General features: G+C 45.7%; 1 protein-coding gene across 1 annotated transcript in view; it reads right to left on the bottom strand.

The window, feature by feature from the left end:
- CDK18 (cyclin dependent kinase 18) overlaps positions 1 to 26,904 on the bottom strand; it is a 142,178-nt gene that overhangs the window by 28,581 nt on the left and 86,693 nt on the right. Inside the window, exon 3 of the mRNA XM_066598673.1 lies at positions 7,102 to 7,235. Coding sequence (XP_066454770.1) covers positions 7,102 to 7,235 — 134 coding nt within the window. The remainder of the gene's footprint in view (positions 1 to 7,101; positions 7,236 to 26,904) is intronic.

Here is a 26,904-nt window from a genome sequence, read left to right as displayed (position 1 = left end):
CCCACTGATCAACTGTTTTTCCAAGCTCCCGCAGCAGCTGTGTGATGGAAATGGACAGCTCCATACAGTGTGCAGTGGCCTGGAAGGGCACTGCAAACTCAGTTCCAAGTGAATGAAATAGAGTTTGTAGTTGCACTACAGGCCACTGGAATTAGTATTCCAATACCAATCAGATGTACTCACACAAAGCCATATCCGCCCTCCAAAATATAAGCCTCTGTTCAGGGAAGATGCTGAAATGAGGGCAAATGGCTAAATTATTCTACAATGTGCACCTGTAAGCTTCATGTTAATATCTAATAATCATATTGTTCACGTGCGCGCACAATAAGAGACTGCTTGCTGCATTTTGCAAAACAAAATAAAAAAATAGAATGATGCTAAGGTTACTTTTTGGCAAATCACTGCTTTTTTTGCACTGGTAACAAAACGTTATAATAATAGTGATACAAAAGCTCATTTATTTCTATATAATTGCAGGTGTTACTATGACAACATCAAAGTGCATCTGTCTTACTGGTTTATTATGAAAGTTGCTGTGTTTACTAGGAAAACCTAGGCTATCCTTGTTCAAATAAACCAAGCTCAGTCATTTGTGGAAAGGAGAGGCGGTAACTGAGAACCAATGAAGAAGGGCAATCACCCCGAAACAACTGTCTGTGCATGGTTATTCTGGCTTTGGCTTACAATTCCCAGTCACTGCTATAAGGCTTGTTTAAAAAGTCTGACAGTGACTTGCATGAATGCTGCCTTCCAATAGGTGGCGCTGCAGAGTTATTTTTGTATCTCTAATTTGCATATTTCCCAAAAGAGCATGGATGGTCTTATAAGTCGCCTCACTCCTTCTAGGTGCTCTCCCTAAGGAAAAACGATACCCTTGCTGACTAAAGTGAACCATGAACACAGCACAGGGTACATGGTTACCATTGATAAACTCAGCAACCCCACACATATAAAAATAGGTATTATTTTATAGAGATAAGGCATTACATTGGGCATCTGTAATTATCAGTCATTCTGTGTCTCCGTTGAAGGATATATGCATTATATGATACCTTTATTTTAAAACCTATAACTGCAAGGAACACTAAGTAAACCCTTTGGAGTCATCTTGATTTCTGCATTAATTACTAATAATATGTGGTCTGATTGTTATATAAGTCACAATACATTCACAGGGAAGGCAATAACAGAGATTCACTTGGCTTTACATGGGACAATTATCAGCAGGAACATCGCTCAAACAAGCAATTTCCAGCCAGTTGATCAGTGTAAACACGCGTTTCAACAGGGTACTGAGCAAAAAATCGCCCAGTAGTTGTAAAGACATGCCCTAGAATTGGCTGTAAGGTGGGGTGGAGTGCACGCAATTGCGTCCGCAATTTAAAAAAAAAAAAACTAGTCAAAATGCACATGACATCATGTGTGAGATACGCTGTTATGCGCGGTGCAATAGCTGGGTCACCGCTGGCTCTGCAGGTCAGTAAAATGCTGCGTGAACCACACAGTGTTTTATGCATAGGGCCATGTGAATGAGGCCTTATTGTTCCTTTTTGTTTTATTTTCCATGTATGTATTACTCTTTAGACAGAGTATTGTTTTTACACCCAAAGTTTCTATAACATGTCCTAATTACAAACTATTCGATCGATTTGGACACACAAACGAAATGACCCACATGCTGAATAAAGGCCCATTTAGACACAACAATTATCGCTCAAAAGCCGTCTTTTGAGCGATAATCGTGCATAACTGCACTTACATCGTGCAGTTTTCGTTATCCCGTCGCTCATCGTTGTCTTTCAGCGTGCTGAAAGACAACGATGAGTCTTATCAGGGATTCACAGCAGGATACAGCTGATACTATTGTTTCAGCTGTATCCAGCTCCCTCATAACGGGTTGAGTATGAAGAACAGAGCGGTCTAGCTCTGTTCTTTATACCTGGCACAGAGCGCTCAGCTGTATGACAGCTGGGCGCTCTGTGCAGAAAACAGCTGGATGCAGAAGACAAGCGGGGACACCCTCCACTGGCAGCGCAAGGTGATCACTCATCTTGAGCGATCATCTTGCGCTGCAAATGACACAACGATGATCGCTCAAAAGATGTCGCTCAAGTGACATTATCGTTGCGTCTAAACCAGCCTTTACACGCAGGGTGGCCGTGCATTCCGAGGGCAGCGTGCTATTTCTGTTCATTATGTGATTGTTCCCAACAAGAGAAACCAAGTAATCTTATAGATATAATACCTTTTAATAGCTAACAAAAATACATGATGTTGTAGCGAGCTTTCAAACCTCTCAGGATTCTTCATCAGGCATAATGGAAAAGAGCCGAAGAGGCATATATTTATACACACATACATATGGCAAGGCATGGATATGATTAATTTGCACTTAAAGAATACTACAACAGGATGAACAGAGAAATAAATAAGTACTTAGATAGTCCACTGATAAAGATGTGAAGGTTTTATGGTCTCTGAATTAGTTAGGGGGTCACCAGGCCAGAGTGTTATCTCTGTTTTTTCTCATATTTCCCAGTCAGCATCAATCCTCTTTACTTTTCTCTCTCCTTATCTCCACCCCTCCTTTTGAAGAATTTAACCATTTGTTGAAAGTGTCAAAAGTTGTTATAAATTTGTACTCCTTAAAGTCTTCTATGGCTTTGTGACTTGAAATTGCCTTTAAATATGGTGACTTTCACATGTTGTCTTTCACATGTTGTATCCTTGACTAGAAAAATGCTTGGCCACAGGTATTTATGTCTTTCTCTCTTTAATCGTGTGGCGATGAGATCTCATCCTGGCTTTCAGTTTCTGTCCTGTTTCCCCAACATAAAGGCCCCCAACAGGACATTTACTGCACATGATCATGTACACAAAATTGGACGTGGAACATGTGAATGCCCCAGGGATCATATATTCCTGCAGTCAGTACATGTCAGCTGGTCTCACAGCTCCTTACATTGCAGGGATAAGTTCATTTTTGTATATCAGAGGGCAATGCACTACTGATTATAAGGTTCCTCAAATTTGTGGGTTACCTGTAACACAAAAGTGGAGGGTCTGGGAATTTTTCAGACTCTCATCCTTGTGTAGGGTATGATGGAGTTTCTTTGTGGTTTTCCTTCGTTACCTCTAGCTGTAAGTTGTAGGTCACTACTAGGAGGTACACGATCATTTCCCTCCTTCTCAGTGTATTGGAGTATTTGATTTATGGGTATTCTGGTGGCTCTGGTTATTTGGTCATCAGTTGAGGTGGGATGGTAGCCCTGGTTTAAAAAATGTCCTTTTAAGATGGTACAAATGTTCCTCTCTGTCTGTTGGGTTGGAGCTAGGGATGAGCGAGCATACTCGGAAAAGCACTACTCGCTCGAGTAATTTGCTTTATCCGAGTATCGCTGTGCTCGTCCCTGAAGATTCGGGTGCCGGCACGGAGCGGGGAGCTGCAGGGGAGAGCGGGGAGGAACGGAGGGGAGATCTTTCTCTCCCTCTCTCCCGCTCGCTCTCCCCTGCTCCCCGCTGCGACTCACCTGTCAGCCGCAGCGGCACCCGAATCTTCAGGGACGAGCACAGCGATACTCGGATAAAGCAAATTACTCGAGCGAGTAGTGCTTTTCCGAGTACGCTCGCTCATCTCTAGTTGGAGCCGATCCGGTTGTATCTGGTGGCCTGGCTGTAGACAATGTACTTTTTGATGTGTTTAGGATGGAAACTGTCCCATCTAAGTTATGTGGGCCGATCTCTGGTCATTGGAACGTACAGCTCCTTTGACGCCTTTTTGTCTGCTTACACTTGTGTTTGAAGAAGAATACCCTTTGAATTTTAGCATTCCTGGATATCTAAGGAGAGAACCTACCACCCTACCAAGTAAGTACTCTGATGTTTCGCCATTTTGGTTTTTAAGCACTTTGAGCGCAGGATTTTATTGGTTGCTGTTTTAAGTGATTCTAAAGGGTTCACTTACTTTTTCTTGCAATTTTATACTTACTAAGTGTGTCATATAACCTATTGGGCACATAACTGACATTCGATGCGTCTATATATAATTTCACCTTCACTCTTTGGGACATTTCACATGGGACGGAATTATTGCAGCGCAAATGCAAAATCTGTCAATTGGTGTGGATTTTGTTGCGTTTTTAACTGCGGTTTGCGGAACGTCTTGCAGAGATTCTTTGTGCTTTTTTACGCAGACTTTAATAGCGGAATTATCAGATGTATGTTAGAAATCAGCAACAACAATTCCGCAGTAGGAAGCCTTTCCGCTGGGGAATTTAATCTTGTGGCTTTGAAGCAAAGACGCGCAGATTTTCCAAGGTGCGAAATTTAAGCCCCATAGGGATAACATTGTGTAGCAGAAATGTCCGCGCAGACTAATTCTGTCCCAAGCAAAGCGTCTCTTAGGTAGGTTCGTGTTATGCTAAAGCACCTTCTGCTTGCGGTATTTCATACTAGTAAAGCATGCAAATTTGGTTGCAGCTCTATATAATCTCTATTCTCTGCCTAAGGGCACATGCACACAGGCTGTTAAAACGTTGCGCCCGAGTTTCTCATGTGCAGCTCAGATTCGACAGTACACGGACATCCCGTTTGTGCTCTATCCAACGGGCGGGAGACATGTTCTATTTTCATGGGATAATCGGACAAAAATATGAAATGCAAAATCCCATGTGTATACACCAATTCAACTAAATGGGTGCTCATTTTTGTCCAATTTTTGGACCAAAAATCGGACATAAAAAAAGGCCATGCTTATGTACCCTGAATCAGACTCAAAGGGGTCAAGGAAGCGCTCTTCAATTTCTTTACCAGACCAACAAAATAGGAGGAAGGCAGAGCTATGAAGTTAAAAATTGATGAATTATAAGATGAAATAAATCCCCTGTGATCGTCATACTCACTCTGTCGGAACGGGGACAGCATTCATCTTTAGCATAATATATGGTAAAAAGGTGTTAAACTGCAAAAAACAATTCACCAGAAAGTGCCTTGTGCTTCACTATATGAGAAGAGCACGAAAAGACACCTATTATAGTCTATAGCTTTCATGTCATCTAATATTTGAAAGGAATCCCCTGTGGTCCTGCGGTGTCATGAGTTGTGGTTAATTAAAAGCAGCTCCTGAGCCCTGCGCACAAGAAGAGGGAGCCAGGCAGATGGCAGAAAGGAGGAGATCACTGTGATAGCTGGCATAGGGTGGTATATCCGTGTGGAGCATACAATCCCAGCAGTGCCTATATGCCATAAGGGTCCTATGCCACATAGAAGAAATGCAGTCCTTATGTAGCTACAATGTCATCTCATGTTAATGCTGTGAACTCCTGTGTATACCAACTCTACAAAAGTCATTCTACAATGAAGTGTTTGTAAGCGGCAGCTTTTGGCAATCAAATGGGTTCCCGTGAATACTAAGAACCGAGCTACAATCTTGTGTAGCCTCACATCCTCAGCAATTACTGGTATAAAATGTATCTTCCATGTGAAGTGCTTAGTTTTTCTCTTTTCTGCCTTGTACTAGTTACCTGCATACTGGTCAGAAGGCCTCAGGCTTCAGCTTGTGGCTGTCTGTATGGGGCACGCACTAAGGATCAGGGGTGCACAACCTATTTTGGTGAGAGGACTAGATTGTCATGTTTTAGTTTAAGGCGCTCGATAAAATTTGACCTGCTTGTAGCGCCAACTGCTTTCCTGACCTGCGTCCTACGTGTAATAACTCTGATTGGAGCTCTATGCAGACTACTACTGTATAGGAAGAAGTTGGGGGAAGAGGATCTTCAACATGCCAGATCTGGGGAGTAAGACAGCAGTTTATACTCCTCTCTCCATGGAAAATGGAAGTAATCTAAAGAGTTACTGTCCAAGTTCATGGCGATGTCTCGGCCCAGTGTGAGCGGTGATGTTCTCAATGATGCCTATACTTTGTGGATTATGTGAAGCTGAAGAACCCAAGTTGAAAGCAATAAATATAAAACTGGAAACTATCAGGGAGTCACCTATGTTATCATCTGTCACTCACATAGCTCATGTTGTACCTGATTGTTTTTAATGTTTATTTAAACTATATTGCACTCATTGTCAAACACAATCCGCCCCCGGAAGAAGTTGTCATTCTGCTATAAAGCCCGGCATGCAGTTCCATCTCAGGCAGATATGTAAATGATGAGTTGTGGAGTGATTAGATGAACGGTCTTGTCGCGTGAGACCTAAAATGGTTCCCCACTTGGCCTATAAAAGGCTCTCGGAGGCTCCTTGTGTGCAGTGACCTCTTCTTCCTCTTGTGTAGCGCTTGTTGACCACTAGACGCCTCTACGACGCAGAGAAGAGATTTCACCCCGTTACCAGAGTCTGAGAGGGGCGCATTATTGGTATGTGAGAAGCTGGATGGTTGTATCCATGAATTGTCCCCCACCGGGGCCGTTCTGACCAGACTGCTAGGTGGTAGTGGATGCATTCACCACATTCTGCAGCCTCTCAACACAAGGGGGTTACAGTAATGTCTCCACAACGTTGTCATACTTACATGGCTGCCCGGTCGCCAGATTTATCATCAATAGAACACGTATGGGACCATCTGGGATGCCAACTTCCACAGCCTACGAGTTTGCACGATCGAGAAAGTCAGCTAGAGCAAATATGGACTGATATGTCGCAGAATATCATACAGAACCTGTGTGCCTCAATGCCTGCCCATATCCCATCTTGTATCCAAGCTAGAGGTGGTACAACAGGGTACTAGAGCCTCCATGCCCCTGTATCCCATTTTGTATCCAAGCTAGAGGCGGTACAACAGGGTACTAGAGCCTCCCTACAAGGGGTCAGTTTTCCACAATACATTCTCCTTTTGCTCTGATATTGTAATCACTTACTTATATCAACATTACAATCACACAGAGAAAATTTCATCCCATCCGACAACTTCTAGGAAAGGGATTGTGTTTTTTGACAACGAGTGTATATTTAAACCTTTATGTATTTTCATATGTAAATCAGCTACTAATAATACAATATCAGACAATTTGTTATGTTCCGTCTAATGTTTGAATTGTAAAATCAAGAACTGCATTTTGAACTGGTCCAATATTACACCGCTGCACTCACGTCCATGGACAGACGCCTGGGTCCTGTATTTCTGCAACGTAGCTCGTTGGGGGACAAGCCTTCTCCATCCGATGGGGAGAGAGCAGGATTCCCAGGGCTCAAGTGAGACAGTTGTAGGTGGGAATGTCCAAGACCTGAAGAGAAAGTGAGAGAGCATAAAGATGGTATGTAGGGTTCTCAAGTAAGGAAAGTGTAATACAGGGAAATTGATCCTGATATTCATTTCAAATTAATTAGTTCAGAGAGCGCTGCAGTGTAGTACTGACTGCCTACGGCCTATCATGTCCCGTTGTCGGTAGGTCACCACTGCTTCAGTCAGAAGTGAGGAGCAGCAGGGGACTGAGCATCAGCAGACACGGGGGACCGAGCATCAGCAGGCCGGGAGTGGCAGGGGATCTGGAGGGGGGAGTATGGCTTCTCTTTTGTGGTTCCTGCACTGCTGATTTCAATAGTTTTTCTTAGATAAACCCCATCAGTGAAAAAAATGATACAACACGGATGCACAACCCTTTGTGCTGTATGGGCCACACTGTCATGACGTTTGACCTTACAGGACTGCAATAAAATTTAAAGGGGCTGTCCCGCCACGCAGGGAGAATTTTTTTTATAATAATACTTCCCTTTCAGTAAGCATCCTAACACACAGGGGCTCAAACCGGCAGGCATATCAGCTAGAATGTCTGTTTCTTACTTTGAAATCTGATGTTGAATGCAGGTTTCAAAGATGGTGCCGTTGTGCTGCATTTCCAAAATTCCCTGCGCCTGCCCCCTCTGTGTGCATGCTCCCTATGACAGCAGGACACATAGACATAAAAAGCAGGGTTTCCCAGCCCCGCCCATGCCATGCCCCACCCACTTCCATTGAACTAATCTAGTCTCCCCAGGCCTCCCCCCCTCTACAGTCTCTCCCCGCCCAGGCCCAGCCCCCTGTAAGTCCCTCTACAGTATGGCATGTTCTTCTGCTGTACAGTGTACTTAGAGGGGGCGGGGCCAGGAGAGGCTGTCTATACACACTCATCCTTCAGGATATCCTGAACAGTGAGAGTTCAGTGTAAACAGCAGCCGTTCAGTACTGAACTGCCGCTGTGTTAGTGAATGAAGAGGGGCGGGGGAGAGCGAGGAGAGAAATCTCCTGCAGCTGCCCTGCTGTGAAGCAACTATACCAGCTCCTGTACAAAAGCATGTGAGCAGATACTTGCGGGGACGAGTGTCATGCCTCGTTTGCCCGACATTCATTCCGTCTAAATACAGTCGGGCAAACTAAATACAGTCCGTCTTAGATACACCTTTAGTGCAATGTGCAGACATATCCAAGCCGGACCGGCTTTGATACGCTTGGGCAGCGGGTATGTCCGATCCCGAATGGTTTCGATACGCCTGGGCAGCGGGCATATCCAAGCCCCACGCCTTTGATACGCCCGGGCAGCAAGTGTATCCAAGCCGGACCGGCTTCGATACACCTGTGCAGCGAATGTATCCACGCCAGACTGGCTTTGATGCACCTGGGCAGCGGGCGTATCCAAGCCCTGCGCTTTTGATACGCCCAGGCAGCAAGTGTATCCAAGCCGAACCAGCTTCGATACACCTGCGCAGCAAACGCATCCACGCCAGACTGGCTCTGATACACCTGGGCAGCGAACGTTTCCATGCTGGACCGGCTTAGATACGCCTGGGCAACGGACATATCTATGCCGGACCGGCATAAATACCTCAGCAGAGCGGACGTATCTGAGCCAGACCGGCTTAGATACCTCAGCAGAGCGGACGTATCCAAGCCGGACCAGCTTAGATACCTCAGCAGAGGGGTTGTATGTGAGCCAGACCGGCTTAGATACCTCTGCAAAGCTGGATCGGCTTAGATACCTCTGCACAGCAGAAGTATCACCCCAGGTTAGCTTAGATACAGCAGCTCACCATTATTTCTAAGTAGTATCTAAGCCTATCCCGTGTGATACTTCTGCACAGCAGATGTATCGAAGCAGATCCAGTGTGATACTTTTGCTGTGCAGATGTATCTAAGCCAATTCGGTGTAATACATCTGCTGTGCAGAAGAATCACCCCAGATAGGCTTAGATACATCTGCACAGCAAAAGTATCACACCGGAATGGCTTAGATACATCTGCTGTGCAGAAGTATCACGCTGGATAGGCTTAGATACATCTGCACAGCGGAAGTATCACACCTGATTGGCTCAGCAGATGTATCCAAGCCTATCTGGTGCAGAAGGAAGTGAGGGACACCGCTCCAAAACAATGTATGGAATGGTGAGGTACTCCAAATCCAACCAAAATCCACCAACCCTGTGGAGAGCAGTCAGCTATGACACCAGAAGGCCCAGACAGCGTTCCAGGAAATCATGCAGAGGAAGAGAAAAAGCAGGCTGCGCTCAGTTGGTGAAGATGAAAGCAATTCACATGGAAACAAAACATCCCAGGGAATAAATGCCCTATGTATGTGCCATCTGAAGTAAATGAATCACTGGTTTAGGGTGACTCCTCCCTGGGCCCCCCTGCAAAGTACCACAGTGATGTGAAGTAAAAGTGGTTTCACCACAAGGCCATGTGGAAAAGGTTCAGTTTATTCGGTAAAATTTAATGACAGATGTGGTTTCTGGCTTGGTTTAAAAATCCCAATTCTTTGAATTGAAGGAATGCTGCCATCCAATAGAGGTATTTTTCCATCTTTCTAATTTGCATAAATTTCCCAGAGGAGCATTGCCTTATAAGTCTCCTTACCTAGCTTTTAGGTGTCCCCACACCCTTTCTGGGTGCTCTGCTTAGGGAGAGACTATGCCATCCCCATATCCACTAACCCCCTAGGTGTCCTCAAACACTTTTTAAGTGCTCTCCTTAAGGAGACACGACACCGCTTCTGACCCAAATTTTTCTAGTGACTCTGCTCACATTACATGGCCATAATCAATGAGTCTGAGTACGGTCATCTTGCTCTCCAGTAATATATCTGGTCTTGTATGATCCAGGACTGTTTGTTACTCTCCCCATCCAGGGCATACATAGCAGCTTTCGCCAGCACCACGGCTCAAATGCATCAATCTTCCTTCTATCAGCTTTTTTCACAGTCCAGCTTTCACATCCATACATGGCTATAGGGGAAAACTGTGGTTTGCACAATCCTGCGTTTAGTTGCTATGTCGATATCCCTACTCTTCCAGATTTTGTCATGTTTAGCATCGCACTTCGCCCCACTGCTATCCTACGCTTTTTCTCTGGCATAGATTCTCCAGCCTGGTCAATGTTTGAACCAAGGAAGATGAAGTTTTGCACGCATTTTATTACCTCCGTGTCGATTTTTATTTGAATTTGGCCATTTTTTGCCGTTGTCATAATTTTTGTCTTCCTTAAATTCAGGTAGAGGCCCATTTTTTCACATTCAGTTTTAATCTTACATATCAGCTGTTTCAGACCTGCTTCTCTTTCTGCAAGCAGAGTTGTATCATCTGCGTTACGGAGATTGTTGATGTTTCTTCCACACCCCCACACCCCCCATTTCCAATTTGTATAGGTCCATTTTCCGCACGATCGCTTCCGCATATAAGTTAAACAAGAAGGGTGAGAGAATGGAGCCCTATTGGACACCTTGGCTACCCCAAACCAATCTGTGTCCCCATACTGTGTTCTCACAGTGTCTTTTTTTTAAAGACAGTCACGTTGGCACATTACAGGTTACCCTGAGCACAGGAGGTTTTCTATTTTTCTTTTTTTTTTTTTTAAGGAACTTTTTATTTAGCCAAAACAAATAACAAATAGGCAGAGGCAGCTGGCACCGCAGGTGGCGATGATAGTAATACAGCGCTTTGCATAAATACAAAAACAGCAAAACCATCACTACTCATATACATGCGTGCACTCCTCCTGACGCATAATAATTGCTAGAAATAGTTTATTTTATCTTCATCAGCTGTTGCTAACCCACAAAAAAGTCACAGATAAGAGGAACTTGAAGTCCAAAAATCAAATGCAACAGGAAAAAAGGAGAAAAAAGAAAAAGATAAACACTAAGAACACCCACATGTAATCCTTCCCCGCTCACCGGAAGGCACAGAGCCTCTAACTTAATCCTGGGATGGGTGCCCTTCCATAAAATACACAGCCCAATCCCGCGAAGCCTGGTAAAAATCTTTTCAGGAATTAACATAGAGGAATTATGCAAGACATACAAACATTTCGGCAATAGCTTCATTTTTAGCAAATTTATTCTGCCCACTAGAGTAAGCAAGAGAGACGCCCAGAGCACCGCCATTTCCTCAGTTCAGAAAGGGCCCTGGATTAAAGTCGTAAAAAGTAGAGGCCTCCCCTGACATCTTTAGGCCCAAAAAAGTTGTCCGAGGTGACCAACTCAGCGGGGTGGGTAGAGGAAGCCCATCCTCTGCAGGATCCACTGCCAGCAAGTGGGTTTTGTCCCAATTAACCCTAACGCCAGAGCGCAGGCCAAATGCGTCAAATATGGTCAGTGCAGAGTCAACAGAAGACTCTGGGTCCTGGAGAAAAAGAAGGGTGTCATCTGCATAGAGCGCTATGCTTTCTTGATAATTACTTAATTTAAACCCCTTTACTTAATGGCCTCCGCTACTTCCTCTAAACTCAGGGCACCATCTAGGTAGGTTGCACTATCCCAGCTCAGTGTAGAGAAGAAGATACAATCGAGATAAGCTGTCAGCTGTTCATCAGAGCAACTCAGTTTGGAGGTATATAGATCTCTATAGAAGTGGGCAAACGCTTGATTTTGGGGTCACTTATTAGGGAGCCTGAGTCGTCCCGTACCGCTGTAATCGGTGGTAGTGACTGAATTTCCCTGGCCAGGTAGGCCAGCAGGTGACCGTTTTTATCTCCCTGGTCAAAAATCTGGTGTCGGGAATAAAGAAGTTTCTTTTTTCTGTATTCAATAAGTAGCAGTTTGTATTCCTGCTGTAGGTCATTAAGAGCTAAGGAAGTTTCCTGGGAAAGATCTGCTATATACCGTATTTGGCCTCTGCTAAGTCAAGGCGGTGCTCCAAGCCCAGTCTGGTGGCCTGCAGGGACCTTCTATATTTGGCTAAGGCAGAGATAAAGGACCACCTGGAAATAGCCTTAAAGGCGTCCCACAGCACTAGCTCTGAGGCCGTCCCCTCATTGATTCTCCAGTACATCCCGGCCTCCTGCTCTACATATTCATGTACCTTTCCCTGCTCCAGCCACAACGGACTTAGTCTCCAGATATCAACTACAAGGTCAAGGACCAATTGGAGCGGGGAATGATCTGATATGCCTCTGGGCAGGTAGGATACATCATGCACCGTTGGGAGACAGTCCGGAGAGCCAAAAGCACAGGCCAACACGGGAGAAGGCATTAAACATCGGTGTGTGGCATGAATAGACGGTATTGTGGGTGCCGCAAGCGCCATATCTCCTGTAGTAAGTAGGAATTGGCCTACGTAGACAACAGAGTCAGCACTGAGGTGGCTGGAGTGAGGCGGTCCCACACTGAATCCAAGATCAGGTTAAAATCACCCATAATTACTATTAGGGCCAACTCGCGGAAAACCACCCGCGCCATCACCTCATGGAGAATCTCAATATTAGCAAGCGGCGGTAGATAAACATTAATTACAGTGAGGAGACGGCCATGAAAGGTGCCCTGAAGGATCAACAAATGACCCCCAGGGTCGATATGGACGGTACTGGTGTATCTTGATGCCACCGGAAGCTAGGGTTTTGACAAGACTTGGATGCAGAAATGCCCCTGTCACACCCCTAGCTCCCGATCGGAGGACATTTGTAAGGTCCTAGCAGTACAGTGCGTAGAGATTTTTGTGCCAGGCTCCCTAGGCAGCCCCACATGTCACCTCCGCAACCTGTGTTCCCCTTCCGTCTATCCCCCGCAAACTGCTGCCTCTGGATAGAAGGTATACAGGGGAGCAGCAGCGGCGGCGTCGCTCGGGACAGAAGGGAGCAGCAGGGAAGCTCCGTGGAACATAGTCACGGAGGTGACATGTGGGGTCACCCAGGGAGCCTGGCACACTCCCTTGAGCAGCAGCGGGGAAGCGCCGGGGAAAACAGTCGCGGAGATGACCTCTGAGGCTGGCCGGGGAGCCTGCCACACTTACATCTGCAGCATCAATCAATGGACGGACTGCACTGCGCTGCCACCACTGCTGCTCGGCATACAGTGCATGTGCTGCCGACAGTTGGGAGAAAAGGGAGCAGCGGGGAAGGTACGGCCAAAGTACAGCAGCGTGCAGCAACGAAGAGATCCAGGAAGCCTGCAACACTGACAGCATCAGCTGCGAGGAGAACTGTTGCCGCGGGAGCTGGGACGGAAGGATCATACTCACCTTCCAGGACCTGCAGGGGAGCCTTCTCTTTAGCCAATGAAGTACAGGGGGCGTCACCGGGCTGTCAGTGCTCTCTCCAGCACTACTTCCTGGTGACGTTAAGATACACCAGTACCGATATGGACTTGCCGAAATACAAATTGGGCTGACTTAGCCACCAAGATACTGACCACTTGAACGGAATTAGAATTAGTGTGGAACGCAGAACCTATAGCAGTCTGCTTGAGCACAAGTATTTTCGAGCCCTGGAGATGTGTCTCCTGGAACAGTATTATATGGAGGGAGTGAATTTAGAGGAAATTGAAGACCAATGCTCTTTTAAATTTAGAATTCAGGCCCCTGACATTTCAAGAGATCAGCTTGAGATGCATACTAACTATTACTGTAGAGCTGGACATTATTCCTATAGATCACCCGCACAGCATCCAAAAAATAGTCGCGCCAAGAAAAACCCCAACCAAACCCATGACATCCCACCCTACCCATCCCCCTGACCGTAGGACAGGTTTAGATCCCATAACTCACAACTTTGTAAGGGGCGTGGGGCCTACCCCAAGAGAGCTAAGAGAAAAACTAAGACAGAGAGAACAAAAACAGTCATAAACATAGAATCCCCGTGAGGGAACAGAGACAGAATCATGTAGTTGGGGGCCATTCCACCATAGATTATACATGCTCAATGTGACCCGAGCCCGCTATATAAGCTGGTTCCTCATAATGAGCCTCAGGCCTCAAGGAAGGGGGGGGGGGGCATCCGAGGAACGGACAGGCCACAGCCCATCTGAGTCACCTGGGATAACAAGTAAGAAAAGCAGTATTGCCCACAGGCCACATCGCATCTCAACAATATTAACAGCAGCTGTCGGCCTGAAGACCTAGCAAGAAGGGGAAACTAGGGGAGAAATGGGAAGGAAGATAGGTTTAGGAGAGGAAGGAGAGGCGTCGTTGAAAACCCCTCTCTCAGCAATTGCAGTGCAGAAACATTGGCAGGTTGGCCGCAGCAAGAGCTTTTTAACGTCTCAAGATAGAATTCAATTTTGTTCGAGCCAGTTTAGGACATCCCCGGAGTCTCTAGGAAATAGGAGCGATTGTCCTTGATCACCTTCAGCCTAGAAGGGTATAACATGGCGTAAGCAAGCTGTTTGGAATGCAGCACCTTCTTTGCTTCTGTGAATTTTTGTCTCCTCTGCTACACCTCTAAGGCGCAAAAATACGGATTATGTGCCCTCCAACCTTCAGGGGATCTTTCTCACAGTTAAGTTTCAGGATTTTGTCCCTGTCCCTGTAATTGAGCAGCTCGACTATGAAGGTACCGTATATACCGGCGTATAAGGCGACGGGGCGTATAAGACGACCCCCCAACTTTCACCTTATACGCCGGTAATATAGTGTAAAAAAAAAAATCATTACTCACCTCCCCCGGCGTTCTGTCGCGCTCCGGCAGGATGTCGCTCGCTCCTCGTCCCCGGCGCAGCATTGCTTTCTGAATGCGGGGCTTGGAATCCCCGCCTCCAGAAAGCTAATACACACGCCGTCAGCCAGTTACAGCCATTCAATGACAGCATTGAATGGCTGTGATTGGCTGAAGGCGCACGTGGCTTCAGCCAATCACACTATTCAATGACATCATTGAATGGGTGTGATTGGCTGAAGCCACGTGCGCCTTCAGCCAATCACAGCCATTCAATGCTGTCATTGAATGGCTGTAACTGGCTGACGGCGTGTGTATTAGCTTTCTGAAGGCGGGGATTCCAAGCCCCGCATTCAGAAAGCAATGCTGCGCCGGGGACGAGGAGCGAGCGACATCCTGCCGGAGCGCGACAGAACGCCGGGGGAGGTGAGTAATGATTTTTTTTACCGGCATATAAGACGACCCCCGACTTCAGAGCAGATTTTTCGGGGTTCAAAAGTCGTCTTATACGCCGGTATATACGGTACATGGGAGGCTTCTAGGCGGCGGAGCTATAGATGGGATACGGTGAGCTTTCAACTCAGAATAAAGGTGAAAGTGAGTTTGGACCATACGCCTGCTGCAGAAGTGATTCCAGGAAGTCACAAGGATTTCTGCCCTCAGCTCTCCCCGCCAATACTATGAATCTGAGTTTGCATTGTCGCAGTTGATTCTACATATCATCCAATTTCTTCTGCTGCGCCATGAAGCTGGAGTTGATGGTCTGCACTCAGTCCGAGAGTGGTGTACCAGTGTTCTATAAGTTGGAGACTCGCATCTCAACCCCTGAAATGCAATATCCGTAAGGGATATACCAAACATAGCATATCTCGCCATTTTCTTAATAATCATAACAAGGACACTTTAGGGCTTCGTGTTACACCTATTGAATGCATCAGTGAAAGGTCCGTACAAAAATTGCGAGAAAAAGAGATGTTTTGGATTTTTAGGTTAAATACGCTCATCCCCAATGGTCTTAATGAGATTTTAGAAAAATTATGAGTAGTATATATATATATATCTTTTTAGGATGTTTTTATTACATGTGTATGTGTATATATATATATATATATATATATATATATATATATATATATATATATATATATATATATAAATTTTTGGCTAGAAAAAATATTTTGAAAAAAAAAATCTTTCTTAGTAAAAAGTTTTTATATTTATACTATATTATATCAATTATTTCTTATTTATATATTTATCTATAACTTTTATACCCTATTAATAGGTATGTATAGATATACACATTTAAATGATCCTCTATTGTGATACTATTGATGCATTTTCATTTTTTATATCTGGTAATGTTTTTAAAAGTGATTAATATGTGTAGTCTTTTATAGGTGATAAACTAGGGAAAGGGGTAATATGCATTTTGTGTATATAAGTTTGAATTTCATGTATAATAATCGTTTGGTACTTTTTTTCTATATGTACAGTTCAGTTGTATTATAAAATCGCTTCTAATTGTGTTTTAGGCTAGAAGCACAATTTGGAGGACAGTTTACAGGGCACAATAGTGCAGGATACGATCCGGCCGGCTCCAAACTCCTCCCCACATAAGGGGAAGCGTCTAGCGTGATGACCTCATCACGCTGCGTACCCGAGCGTAACGTCTGACGCGGGACGCAGAGCGGACGTCAGAGGGCGCCGGAGACACGGAGGCAGCCATGGATCCCCATCAGGAAAGGTAAATGCATATACTATATAAAGTGTTGTTGTTGTTTAATATGTATGTACTTGATAAAGTCCTAAGGACGAAACGCGTCGTACGAAATAAACAGAGGTTGTATCTATTATTGGTACCAGAGGATACTTTCCTTAAGGAGCGCAGGTCCTTTTTTTCCTATACACTTTCACTGTGCAGGATGATGCCAGGTTTAGTTGCCTCAGGACCGAGTTCTCCTGAACACGTCTTTTCTCTTGGCTAGCTTGGCCTCACCCCCTCACAGTGGCTTCTTGATTGGTATAAAGTGATTTTATCAGCTTGACTAGATGTGCCGATATGCCCAGCTCTTGTAGGGCCTGCCATAGCTTGTCATGGTCGACAATATCAAAGGCCTCAATGTAGTCGATGAAGCACATGTAGATATTATTTTGCTATTCTCAAGCTTTTTCCATGGTTTATCATAGGTTTGCAATATGGACGCGGGTGCCACGTCCTTGCCAGAATCATTATTGTATAATTTTGAGAAGGATCTTGTTTGCATACGGAATGAGGGCTAATGGTCGGTAGTTTATGCAATTCTGGGAGTCACCTTTCTTTGGTAGCCGGATAAAGACAGATATTTTCCGGCCCTGTGGTCATTGTGTCGATGCCCATACTGCCTGGCACAGTGCAATGATGGTTTTCACTGGTACGAGCAGCGATAGCTCAGTGAGCGAAAACAAATAGATTAGTGAGCAATTTCTCATGCAATGCAAACAGGCAGTTGATCATCTTTGAATAACTGCCTGTTCACATGGAGGTGGGCGGATGGAAGAGAATTTATCCGACACGCTCCACCTATATGAACTGAATGACTATCACTACTCTGAGAAAGTACCCTTAAACTGCAGTGTCTATGAACAGTGATAGGACAGTGTCTTATTCTTGTGTCAGGGTTCCTGAAGAGGAGGATAACCCTCCAACGGACTGATGTCCTGCCTTTTCCAGCAGGTGACATGTGAATTTGTAGAGGGGGATGCCTGCCATATTGGCTGCTTTGGGTTCATAGAGTAACTAGCTCATAAAATTGTTCATATTTGTTTGCATTGCCCTGTTATGGGTCTTACAATTAATATACCGTTTGTTATGTTTCTTTCTAATGTTTCTTTGGTTGGCTTAAGGCCAACCTCTACTGTCTGTCATCTATTACAACAATTTGTATATTTTTCTATAGAGTATGCTACTTCACCTTGGCTGTGGGGATTATGTAAGATGTCTGAAGAATTTAAACACTAGCGTTGCCCGTTGTGATCAGCCAGGCAATAAAAAGCAGATCGGGTCATCCCAACCCGATTTTTAGCAAAAGTGGATGTGTGTGTTCTTCAATTAATGTGGCTCAATCATTAGCACTGTTGCCTTTTAGGGTTCAGGTCCAAAGTTCAAATACCATCAAGGATAACATCTACATGAAAAACTCCATCCAGATGTTGCCCTTGGTCAGATCTGAACCTACAACTCCAGCACTGCAGCACCAGTGCTAACAATAAAGCCACCACACTTGTTTGTTCTGCTCCAGAAAAGGGGAAGAACAGGAAGAATAAACACAAAGAGAACATAAAAACCCCATGCAGATGTTACCCTTCGTCAAATTTGAACCTTGAACTCCACTATTGCAAAGCAGAGGTGCTAACAACGGAACCACCATGATTGTTCTTTCTTCTTCTCATTTTTCCTCTTTCGTTTTCATCCTCCTCCAGTGGAAGGAGGAGAATAATAAGGAGAAAAAGAATAAGAAGGAGAACAAGGATAAGAAAGGGAAGGAGATGAAAGGAAAATAAGATGATCTTATTTCTTTCTTCTTTCGCTCCTCCTCCTCCGAAGATGATGCAGGAGGACAAAGAAGGAAGAAGCTTGGTGGCTAGTACTGCTTCTCTTGTAGCACTCGGGCTCTAGGTTCATGAGTGGTTATAGACAACATCTGCATGGAGTTTGTATGTACTCTTTATGTTTATTATTTGCTTGGTGGCTCAGTTGTTAGCACTGTAGCCTTGCAGTGCTAGCATTCAGGGTTCAAATCTGACCAGGGGCAATATATAGGTAATAATTTTTTTTGTTCTTTTATTATTCTTGTTGATGTACTCCTCTTCCTGTAGAGCAGAACATATGAGAGTGGTGGCTCAGTTGTTAGTACTGCTGCCTTGCAGTGCTGGAGTTCTAGGTTCTAGGCTCAGAACTGTGCAAGAGTAATATCCAGATGGGGTTTTTCAGAGTCCATGCAGATGTTCTTGATAGGATTTGAACCTATGACCTCAGCACCGAAAGGTAAGACATAAAACACAGAGTTAGTGGGGCTGATTTGTACACCCATTGATTTCAAACAGGAGTTGGAATCGTCTGTCCCAATAATTTTTTGAAAATTGGGTTGCGCACCCCTGACCCGATTACTTCAATAATTACTCAACACTATTAGGCATGATAGAGAGACTCGGGGTATGGTGTAGTCCGCCCCAGGAGAGAGACAGGGAGAATTGCCTACTTGCTGGGTGCTGAATCAGGCCCACAGGTATGGCTACATCAAACTCAAGCCTGTGGCCTTTAGAAATTAGGTCTTGCTGCTTAAGTGACGAGGTATCCCTGGCACTATTGAGATGACGGTTGTATTCCTTGGACGTCTGTGACTGCCCACTTGCTTCCCTGCTACCACAGTGACGCATGCTCTATCGCTTCAAACGCAGAGGCTTGTTTATGTTATGTTGTATATGTGCACAGTGCAACTTTGAGGACTTTGCCACCATAGCCTTTGGTATAGCAGAGGCTGCTACTGAGTGGAGGGTGAGTGAAACCCTGATAAGCCTTAAAGGGGTTGTCCCGCGGCAGCAAGTGGGTCTATACACTTCTGTATGGCCATAATAATGCACTTTGTAATATACATTGTGCATTAATTATGAGCCATACAGAAGTTATAAAAAGTTTTATACTTACCTGCTCCGTTGCTGGCGTCCTCGTCTCCATGGTGCCGACTAATTTTCGCCCTCCGATGGCCAAATTAGCCGCGCTTGCGCAGTCCGGGTCTTCTGCAGTCTTCTATGGAGCCGCTCGTGCAGAATGCAGGCTCCGTGTAGCTCCGCCCCGTCACGTGCCGATTCCAGCCAATCAGGAGGCTGGAATCGGCAATGGACCGCACAGAAGAGCTGCGGTCCACGGAGACAGAGGATCCCGGCGGCCATCTTCAGCGGTAAGTATTGAAGTCACCGGAGCGCGGGGATTAAGGTAAGCGCTCCGGTAAGCTTTCCTTACCTCCCTGCATCGGGGTTGTCTCGCGCCGACCGGGGGGGGGGGGGGGGGGGTTGAAAAAAAAAAAAAACCCGTTTCGGCGCGGGACAACCCCTTTAATCCTCTGAGGACATTTGTTAAACGTTTGCTACATTCAGTTCAAATGTGGCTGCTTCCAATCTGATCGGAAGTACAGTAGACTGTGGCCTTGTTTACAGTTAATAAAATAGTTTGCAGCACACATATTGGAACTGTCTCCCTATATTGATGCAAGCCACTATCTATGATGGAAGCCTGCAACCGGGCTCACTATCTGGCCCATGACCGAGCAGCGAAGCTCCGTATTCGAGCCCTGGAGTTGACAACATGAGACGAGGATGCGGCTCCAGTAACACTGGTGGTAACTGCTAGGGCCACTGATGGGAGGCAGGCCGAAGTAAGACCCCTATTCCCTGAACCTAGGGAGGGCCCGAACTCTACTCAGAGCCCCTCATTTCAACTTCAGAGGCCCATGGAGGTTATACTGGGCTTGACAATTAAAGGTTGACAGATTACATAGGTGTGTATGACTTCACTTTTCCCTAAGACTGAGTAAGGGTCGTTTCACATCTAGAACAGGGATTCCACTTCTTCTGCTCCATTTGGGTAAAAGGAAAGGGGAATTCCCGCAGCCGACCGGTTCAGTCTCTGGATGTACCCGAATAGCACGGGGCAGATCCCATTGACTATAATGGGGTTCACCCGTTTTCCATCTTTTTCTTCAGCCGGATCTGTGACAGAACCTTCGACTAGAGGTTTCGACTCAGCTGTGAAACCGGTTTTACCTCATTGCTGCAGGTTTGTTTATATGGTGCTTTGAAAAGTCCATTCTCCATTTTTTTGTTTACAATATGATTTATGGAAGATTTATTAAAAAAACTATAAAAATAGACTTTTAAATCCAACAGATTTCATGCATCTGTTGATATTCTATTTCATCTCACTGCTACAGTTTAATGCATTAAATGTACAAATTAAGAACAAGCTTTTGGAAAGTATCTATTTATATCTGATGAAGAGTTATAAACAGTACTAACGTGTTAATGTACTAAATATATACTGTGAACACAACAGTCATCGTCTTCATGGGGAGGCTATATTTATAGAAGTCAAAACTATGCTGAAAATCACACTTTCATCAAAGTGCTAACGACCACTTGTTCGTCAATCTGCATGTGTGTGATGTGTGAGTTACATGCAGAGCTTGAAAGCACCTGTGATGTCAGTTACCGGCTCGTAGCTCCGTCCCCTGATCACATGACTGACTTCTCACTGATCCTTTATGCTCCTTCTGCACTGAATGAGGAATTATGGGCAGGCTACATTCTCCACAAACCCCAGCGGCCTCAGTTGCTATGGATACAGCAGTACTTAGTCTGGCAGTTTGTACCTGCTTGTGAGACATCTGGACACCTGTGTGGAGACTCCAATAAATGACACCTTACAAATTGACACATACATAGGTTGTGTGCTGACAGGACCTGTGATGATGTCACCATCATGTGATCAGCAATGGAAGATGCAAAAGAGTAAAAAATGCAAAAAGACTTTATTCCTCCATAAAAAGTCCCCAACAGCAGCGACGTTTCGACCTATGTATTCAGGTCTTTTTCAAGCTTGTCACCACAGAGGGTTCAACGCCACCCGGAAGCTAATGAAACTTACACGACACAGCGACAAGCCACGATTTCACCTCAGCCACCAGCTGAAGTTTGTAAATCTTGTGCAGCTCATATGTGAGAGCTACGAGCAAACATGTCTCCTCAGTGAGCTGCTGACGTTCGTAAATGACATGCAGCTTGGGCGGCAAGCTGAGTGGTGGCCGGCTTGTCAACACCCACCGGGACAATAGGGATGAGAGTCGCCCTGCCGCTTTACACAACGCACCACAGACCAGGACAATGGGGATTAGAGTGTCCCTGGCACTGAATCCTGGCTGCCAATCGGAAGCTAGGGGCTTGCCAGGGGCGTTAACTCCTGCAAACCCAGGTCAGACCCAAGCTTCCGGTGGAGTCAAGATACAATAATACTGACTGTAGCAAGGGGGCGCTCTAATAACTACGTATAGGTATATCAGGAGACAATACAGAGATGTCTCCCATCATCTATTTATACTCAAGACTGTAGCAAGGGGAGGGGGGGGCGCACTCTAATTACTATGTATAGATATATCAGGGGACAATACAGAGATTTCTCCCATCATCTATTTATACTAAGGACTGTAACAAGGGGGCACTCTAATAACTATATATAGATATATTGGGGGACAATACAGAGATTTCACTCATCATCTATTTATATCCAGGACTGTAACAAGGGGGCACTCTAGTATGTATAGATATATCTGAAGACAATACAGAGATCATCTATTTATACCCAAGACTGTAGCAAGGGGTTACTCCAATAACTATGTATAATACATCAGGGGTCAATACAGAGATCTCTACGTCTAGAGGAAAGAAGGTTTCTACACAACATAGAAGGGGGTTCTTTACTGTAAGAGCAGTGAGACTACGGAACTCTCTGCCTTAGGATGCGGTGATGGAGAACTTGATAAAAGAGTTTAGGGGTCTGGGCACCTTCCTTGTGTGATACAGTATTACATGTTATATCACCGAGTACTTCAGAAGGGTCGGTGTTTCGGGGATTATTCCAATTGCCAATTTGGAGTCAGGAAGGATTTTTGATCCCTTAAATGGGGAATATTGGCTTCTACCTTATTGGGTTTTTTCCCCTTCTTCTGGATCAACGTTGAGGAATAATTGGCTGAACTGGATGGACGTATGTCTTTTCTCGGCCTTACATACTATGTTACAATTTTTTCTATAGAAGACAGTTATGTACATCACTGTAGATTTAAAAACTATCTAGCCCATATCTATACGAGACAACAATGATACATGGGGTGGAAGAGTAAGCAAAGAATTTAAGGAAATCTGTGCAGTACGCATCCTAGACAGCCCTTGATTAGAAGTGGGAAAACATTGTTTGGTCTTCCATACTGTAGGTTGCAGATAATGAGCATTTTGTGTAGTGTGCAGCTCCTCCGTCTGTTTGATGCTCCCTCTGTTATCCTTGTGCCCACACACCCCGCTCTGCCCCCTGCAAAATCCCTCTCTAATTAAAGATCCAACTCTCTGTCCTCTACCCGGCTCTACATCCTGAAAGCCAATTTATCATACATGGCTGCTGCCAGCTTCTGCCTTTCTGACCTCTCTATCCTGTTTGATGAAAGACCGTCAAAAAGGAGGAAATCTGCTGTAGGTGAGAGCAGCAGGAGGGAGACTTAATGTGATGTCCAGCCTACCAATAAAATGACTTCATGCCACTCAAACACTTTTTGTCTTGAAAGGTTTGTATCTCCTGCTGATAGAAAATCCTAATCGCTGCATAATTCGCATTGGGTTAATATGCGCGGCATCAACCACCACAGAAAAAAATCGTAATCACAGCGGTGACTGTAATTGCATTATAAGCCTCAGCAGCATATGGTACCAAATACCAGTGAATTATATATGCCTAATGGAATATAGGTCACGAGTCTGCTTGTGCGACTTACTGGATAGCAAGGGTAAAAGGCTACTTACACTTAGGCCAGCGTCACACGGGTATGCGTATTTGCTAGTGCCTCAGCGCAGCTTTTTTGCACACCGAACAAGGCTTTTTTGAGCACATATCTGTACTTTTTGCACCCCCAAGCATGTTTATTTGTGCGTGGAAAACAAACATGCATTCCAGTGGAATTACTCAGGATATTACACATCTCCTTGCGCAACCCCAACTGACTTCTAAGGGGACCTCTGGGCAAAAAAATAGAGCATGCTGCATGTTTTTCTTTTGCATGACCAAAATATGCGCACAAAAATTGGGAATGTGAATGAAGCCATTGAAATCAATGCGTTCTATTCTCTGCATATTGTGCGCTTAAATTTTGTGCATGCAAATACACGCATGTGTTGCCAGCCTTTGGGTGCACTCACACGAGTGAGAGCGATATCGGTCTAAGAAACGTGGACCAATATTGCGCTTGTAAAACTGCAATTCTGGATGCGAGCACAATGCATTTTTTTGCTTTAAAAAAACGCATCGCCTCGCATCTATGTACTTGCAATCCTTTAACTTCTTAGTGACCAAGCCTGTTTGCGCCTTAAAGGGGTTGTCCCGCGCCGAAACGGGTTTTTTTTTTTTTTTAACCCCCCCCGTTCGGCGCGAGACAACCCCGATGCAGGGGTTAAAAAAACAAACCGCTCAGCGCTTACCTGAATCCCGGCGGTCCGGCGTCTTCATACTTACCTGCTGAAGATGGCCGCCGGGGTCTGCTCCCTCCGTGGACCGCAGCTCTTCTGTGCGGTCCATTGCCGATTCCAGCCTCCTGATTGGCTGGAATCGGCACGTGACGGGGCGGAGCTACACGGAGCCGGCATTCTGCACGAGCGGCTCCATTGAAGAGAGCAGAAGACCCGGACTGCGCAAGCGCGGCTAATTTGGCCATCGGAGGGCGAAAATTAGTCGGCTCCATGGGAACGAGGACGCTAGCAACGGAGCAGGTAAGTATAAAACTTTTTATAACTTCTGTATGGCTCATAATTAATGCACAATGTACATTACAAAGTGCATTAATATGGCCATACAGAAGTGTATAGACCCACTTGCTGCCGCGGGACAACCCCTTTAATGACCAGGCCAAATTTTGGAAATCTGACATGTGTCACTTTAACATAGAATAACTTTCGCCACATATTGTACTTCATTTAGGTGGTAAAAATAGACCAATAGAATTTGTGTAAATTTATTAAAAACGTCAAAATTGGGAAAAGTTTGAAAAAAAATCGTCATTTTCAACTGCAATATCTTAAATATGTGCAAACATAATATAGAAATTTTTGCTAAGATATACATTTCCATCTGTATACTTTATTCAGGACACACATTGAAAAAAGTTTCATTTTTTTTAACCATTTTAGGTTAAAATGCTAAATTGCGTTTTGCCAATAGGCGGAGCTATCAGTGATTCACAGCTATTTCTGTATGACCAACAATCACTGATAGCTCTGCTCACTGGACTTCAAAGCTCAGAATGAGCAGAGATATAAATGAATACAATACTAATTGCACTGAATCTTTCCCCTATAAAACTATATATCAATCTGCTAAACTCCTCCGTTCTATAACATCATGTCTGTAGATCCGACTACATTGCCAGTATGACAGGTTTCCTTTATGTACAGTGATATATATGAATAGAATACTAGTTACACTGAATCTTTCGCCATACAACTGTATATCAGTCCGGTCATCTCGTCCGGCACTAAAATATCATGCCTGTAGGCTGGACAACTGTTACCATGCAGGGTGGCGCGGGGTCCCGCGGTCAGCGTGCGCCGTTCCGGCGTCCTGGAGCTCTAATGTCAGGGCTTCCCCGGCGACGTGGGGCGGTTGGCATGCAGGGGCGTGGGCGTGTCCGCCACGTAGGGTGCCGCCCACACTCCTCCGTCTCTCTTGTACCGTGAGTGGAGGAGTTGGCTCCTCCCACTCTCCACCCCTGGGCGGAGTTCTGTAGTCATAAGGCTGGCAGTGACCTGAGCTCACTGCCAGTTATTGGTTCTGTCAGCTCCTAGTCAGTCCTGTCTGCAGTTGTCTAGTAAGTTCCCTAGTTGGTTCTGTCAGCTCCTAGTCAGTCCTGTCTGCAGTTGTCTAGTCAGTTCCCTAGTTGGTTCTGCCAGCTCCTAGTCAGTCCTGTCTGCAGTTGTCAGTCAGTTCCCTAGTTGGCTCGTCAGCTTCCTTTTCCCGCTTGCCTTGTGCTTGGTATTTTTCTGTTTGGTCACTCCATCTGCCTTTACTTGTCGGCACTCTGTCCCCCGGTAGTTAGGTACATCTAGTGCCATCGCCAGGTCCCTAGTCAGGGTAGGGACCGCCGCCCAGTTGTCCGCCTGGGGTTAGCCAGGTCGAGGCAAGTAGGCAGGGACATGGGGTGCGGTAAGTTCAGGGAACCCCGTCTGGCGCTCGGGGGGGGGGGGGGGGGCAGAGTGCCGTAACATAATAACTGGCCCTTTAAACTGTTTTCTATGGAGGCGATCAGCTCCCTCACGAACCAGCTGCAAGCCCTGGTGCCGGTGGTCCAGGATTTATCCGCTCGGATGGCAGCCCAGGAGCAGCGGGGGTTGTCACAGGGCCCGGATGCCTCGACCAGTCCAGACCCCAAGTGCCCTCTTCCCGAGGTGTTTTCTGGGGAGAGGAACAAATTTTTTGTTTTCCAACAAGCTTGCCGCTTGTTTTTTCGGATGCGCCCCTGTTCCCTCGGGTCGGAGGCCCAGAGGGTCGGGCTCATAATGTCCCTGCTGCGGGGCTCTGCCCAGACCTGGACTTTTTCCATTCCCGAGGGTTCCCCCTGCCTGCAGTCTGTGGACTCCTTTTTTCAGGAACTCGGGGGTATTTTCAATGAACCGGACGGAGCGGGGTTGGCGGTTTCTCGGTTGTTGGCGTTACATCAGGGGTCGCTCTGTGTGGAGGATTATTGCTCCAACTTCAGACGCCATGCGGGTGAGACGGCATGGAACGATAGCGCTCTGAGAGACGTTTTCCTGCAGGGCCTCTCGGATGCGGTAAAAGACCTGTTGATTTCCCATCCCGTTCCCGGGTCCTTAAAGGGGTTGTCTCACGAAAGCAAGTGGGGTTATACACTTCTGTATGGCCATATTAATGCACTTTGTAATATACATCGTGCATTAAATATGAGCCATACAGAAGTTATTCACTTACCCCCTCCGGTGCTGGTGTCCACGTCTCCATGGCTCCGTCTAATTTCGCTGGCTTCTTGCTTTTTTAGACGCGCTTGCGCTGTGCAGTCTTCTGCCGGGTGAATGGGGCCGCTCGTGCTGGAGAGCTGGTCACCGCGTCGTCATCGTAGCTCCGCCCCGTCACGTGTGCCGATTCCAGCCAATCAGGAGGCTGGAATTGGCAATGGAACGCAAGGAAGGAGAAGAAAATCCACGGTGCACCATGGGAGAAGACCCGCGGGGCACCGTGGGAGAAGACCAGCGGC

Source organism: Eleutherodactylus coqui, chromosome 4, assembly GCF_035609145.1.
Source record: "Eleutherodactylus coqui strain aEleCoq1 chromosome 4, aEleCoq1.hap1, whole genome shotgun sequence".
NCBI lineage: Eukaryota > Metazoa > Chordata > Amphibia > Anura > Eleutherodactylidae > Eleutherodactylus > Eleutherodactylus coqui.
The sequence above is the reverse complement of the archived record's forward strand: the minus strand, read 5'-3'. Positions and strand labels throughout refer to the sequence as shown.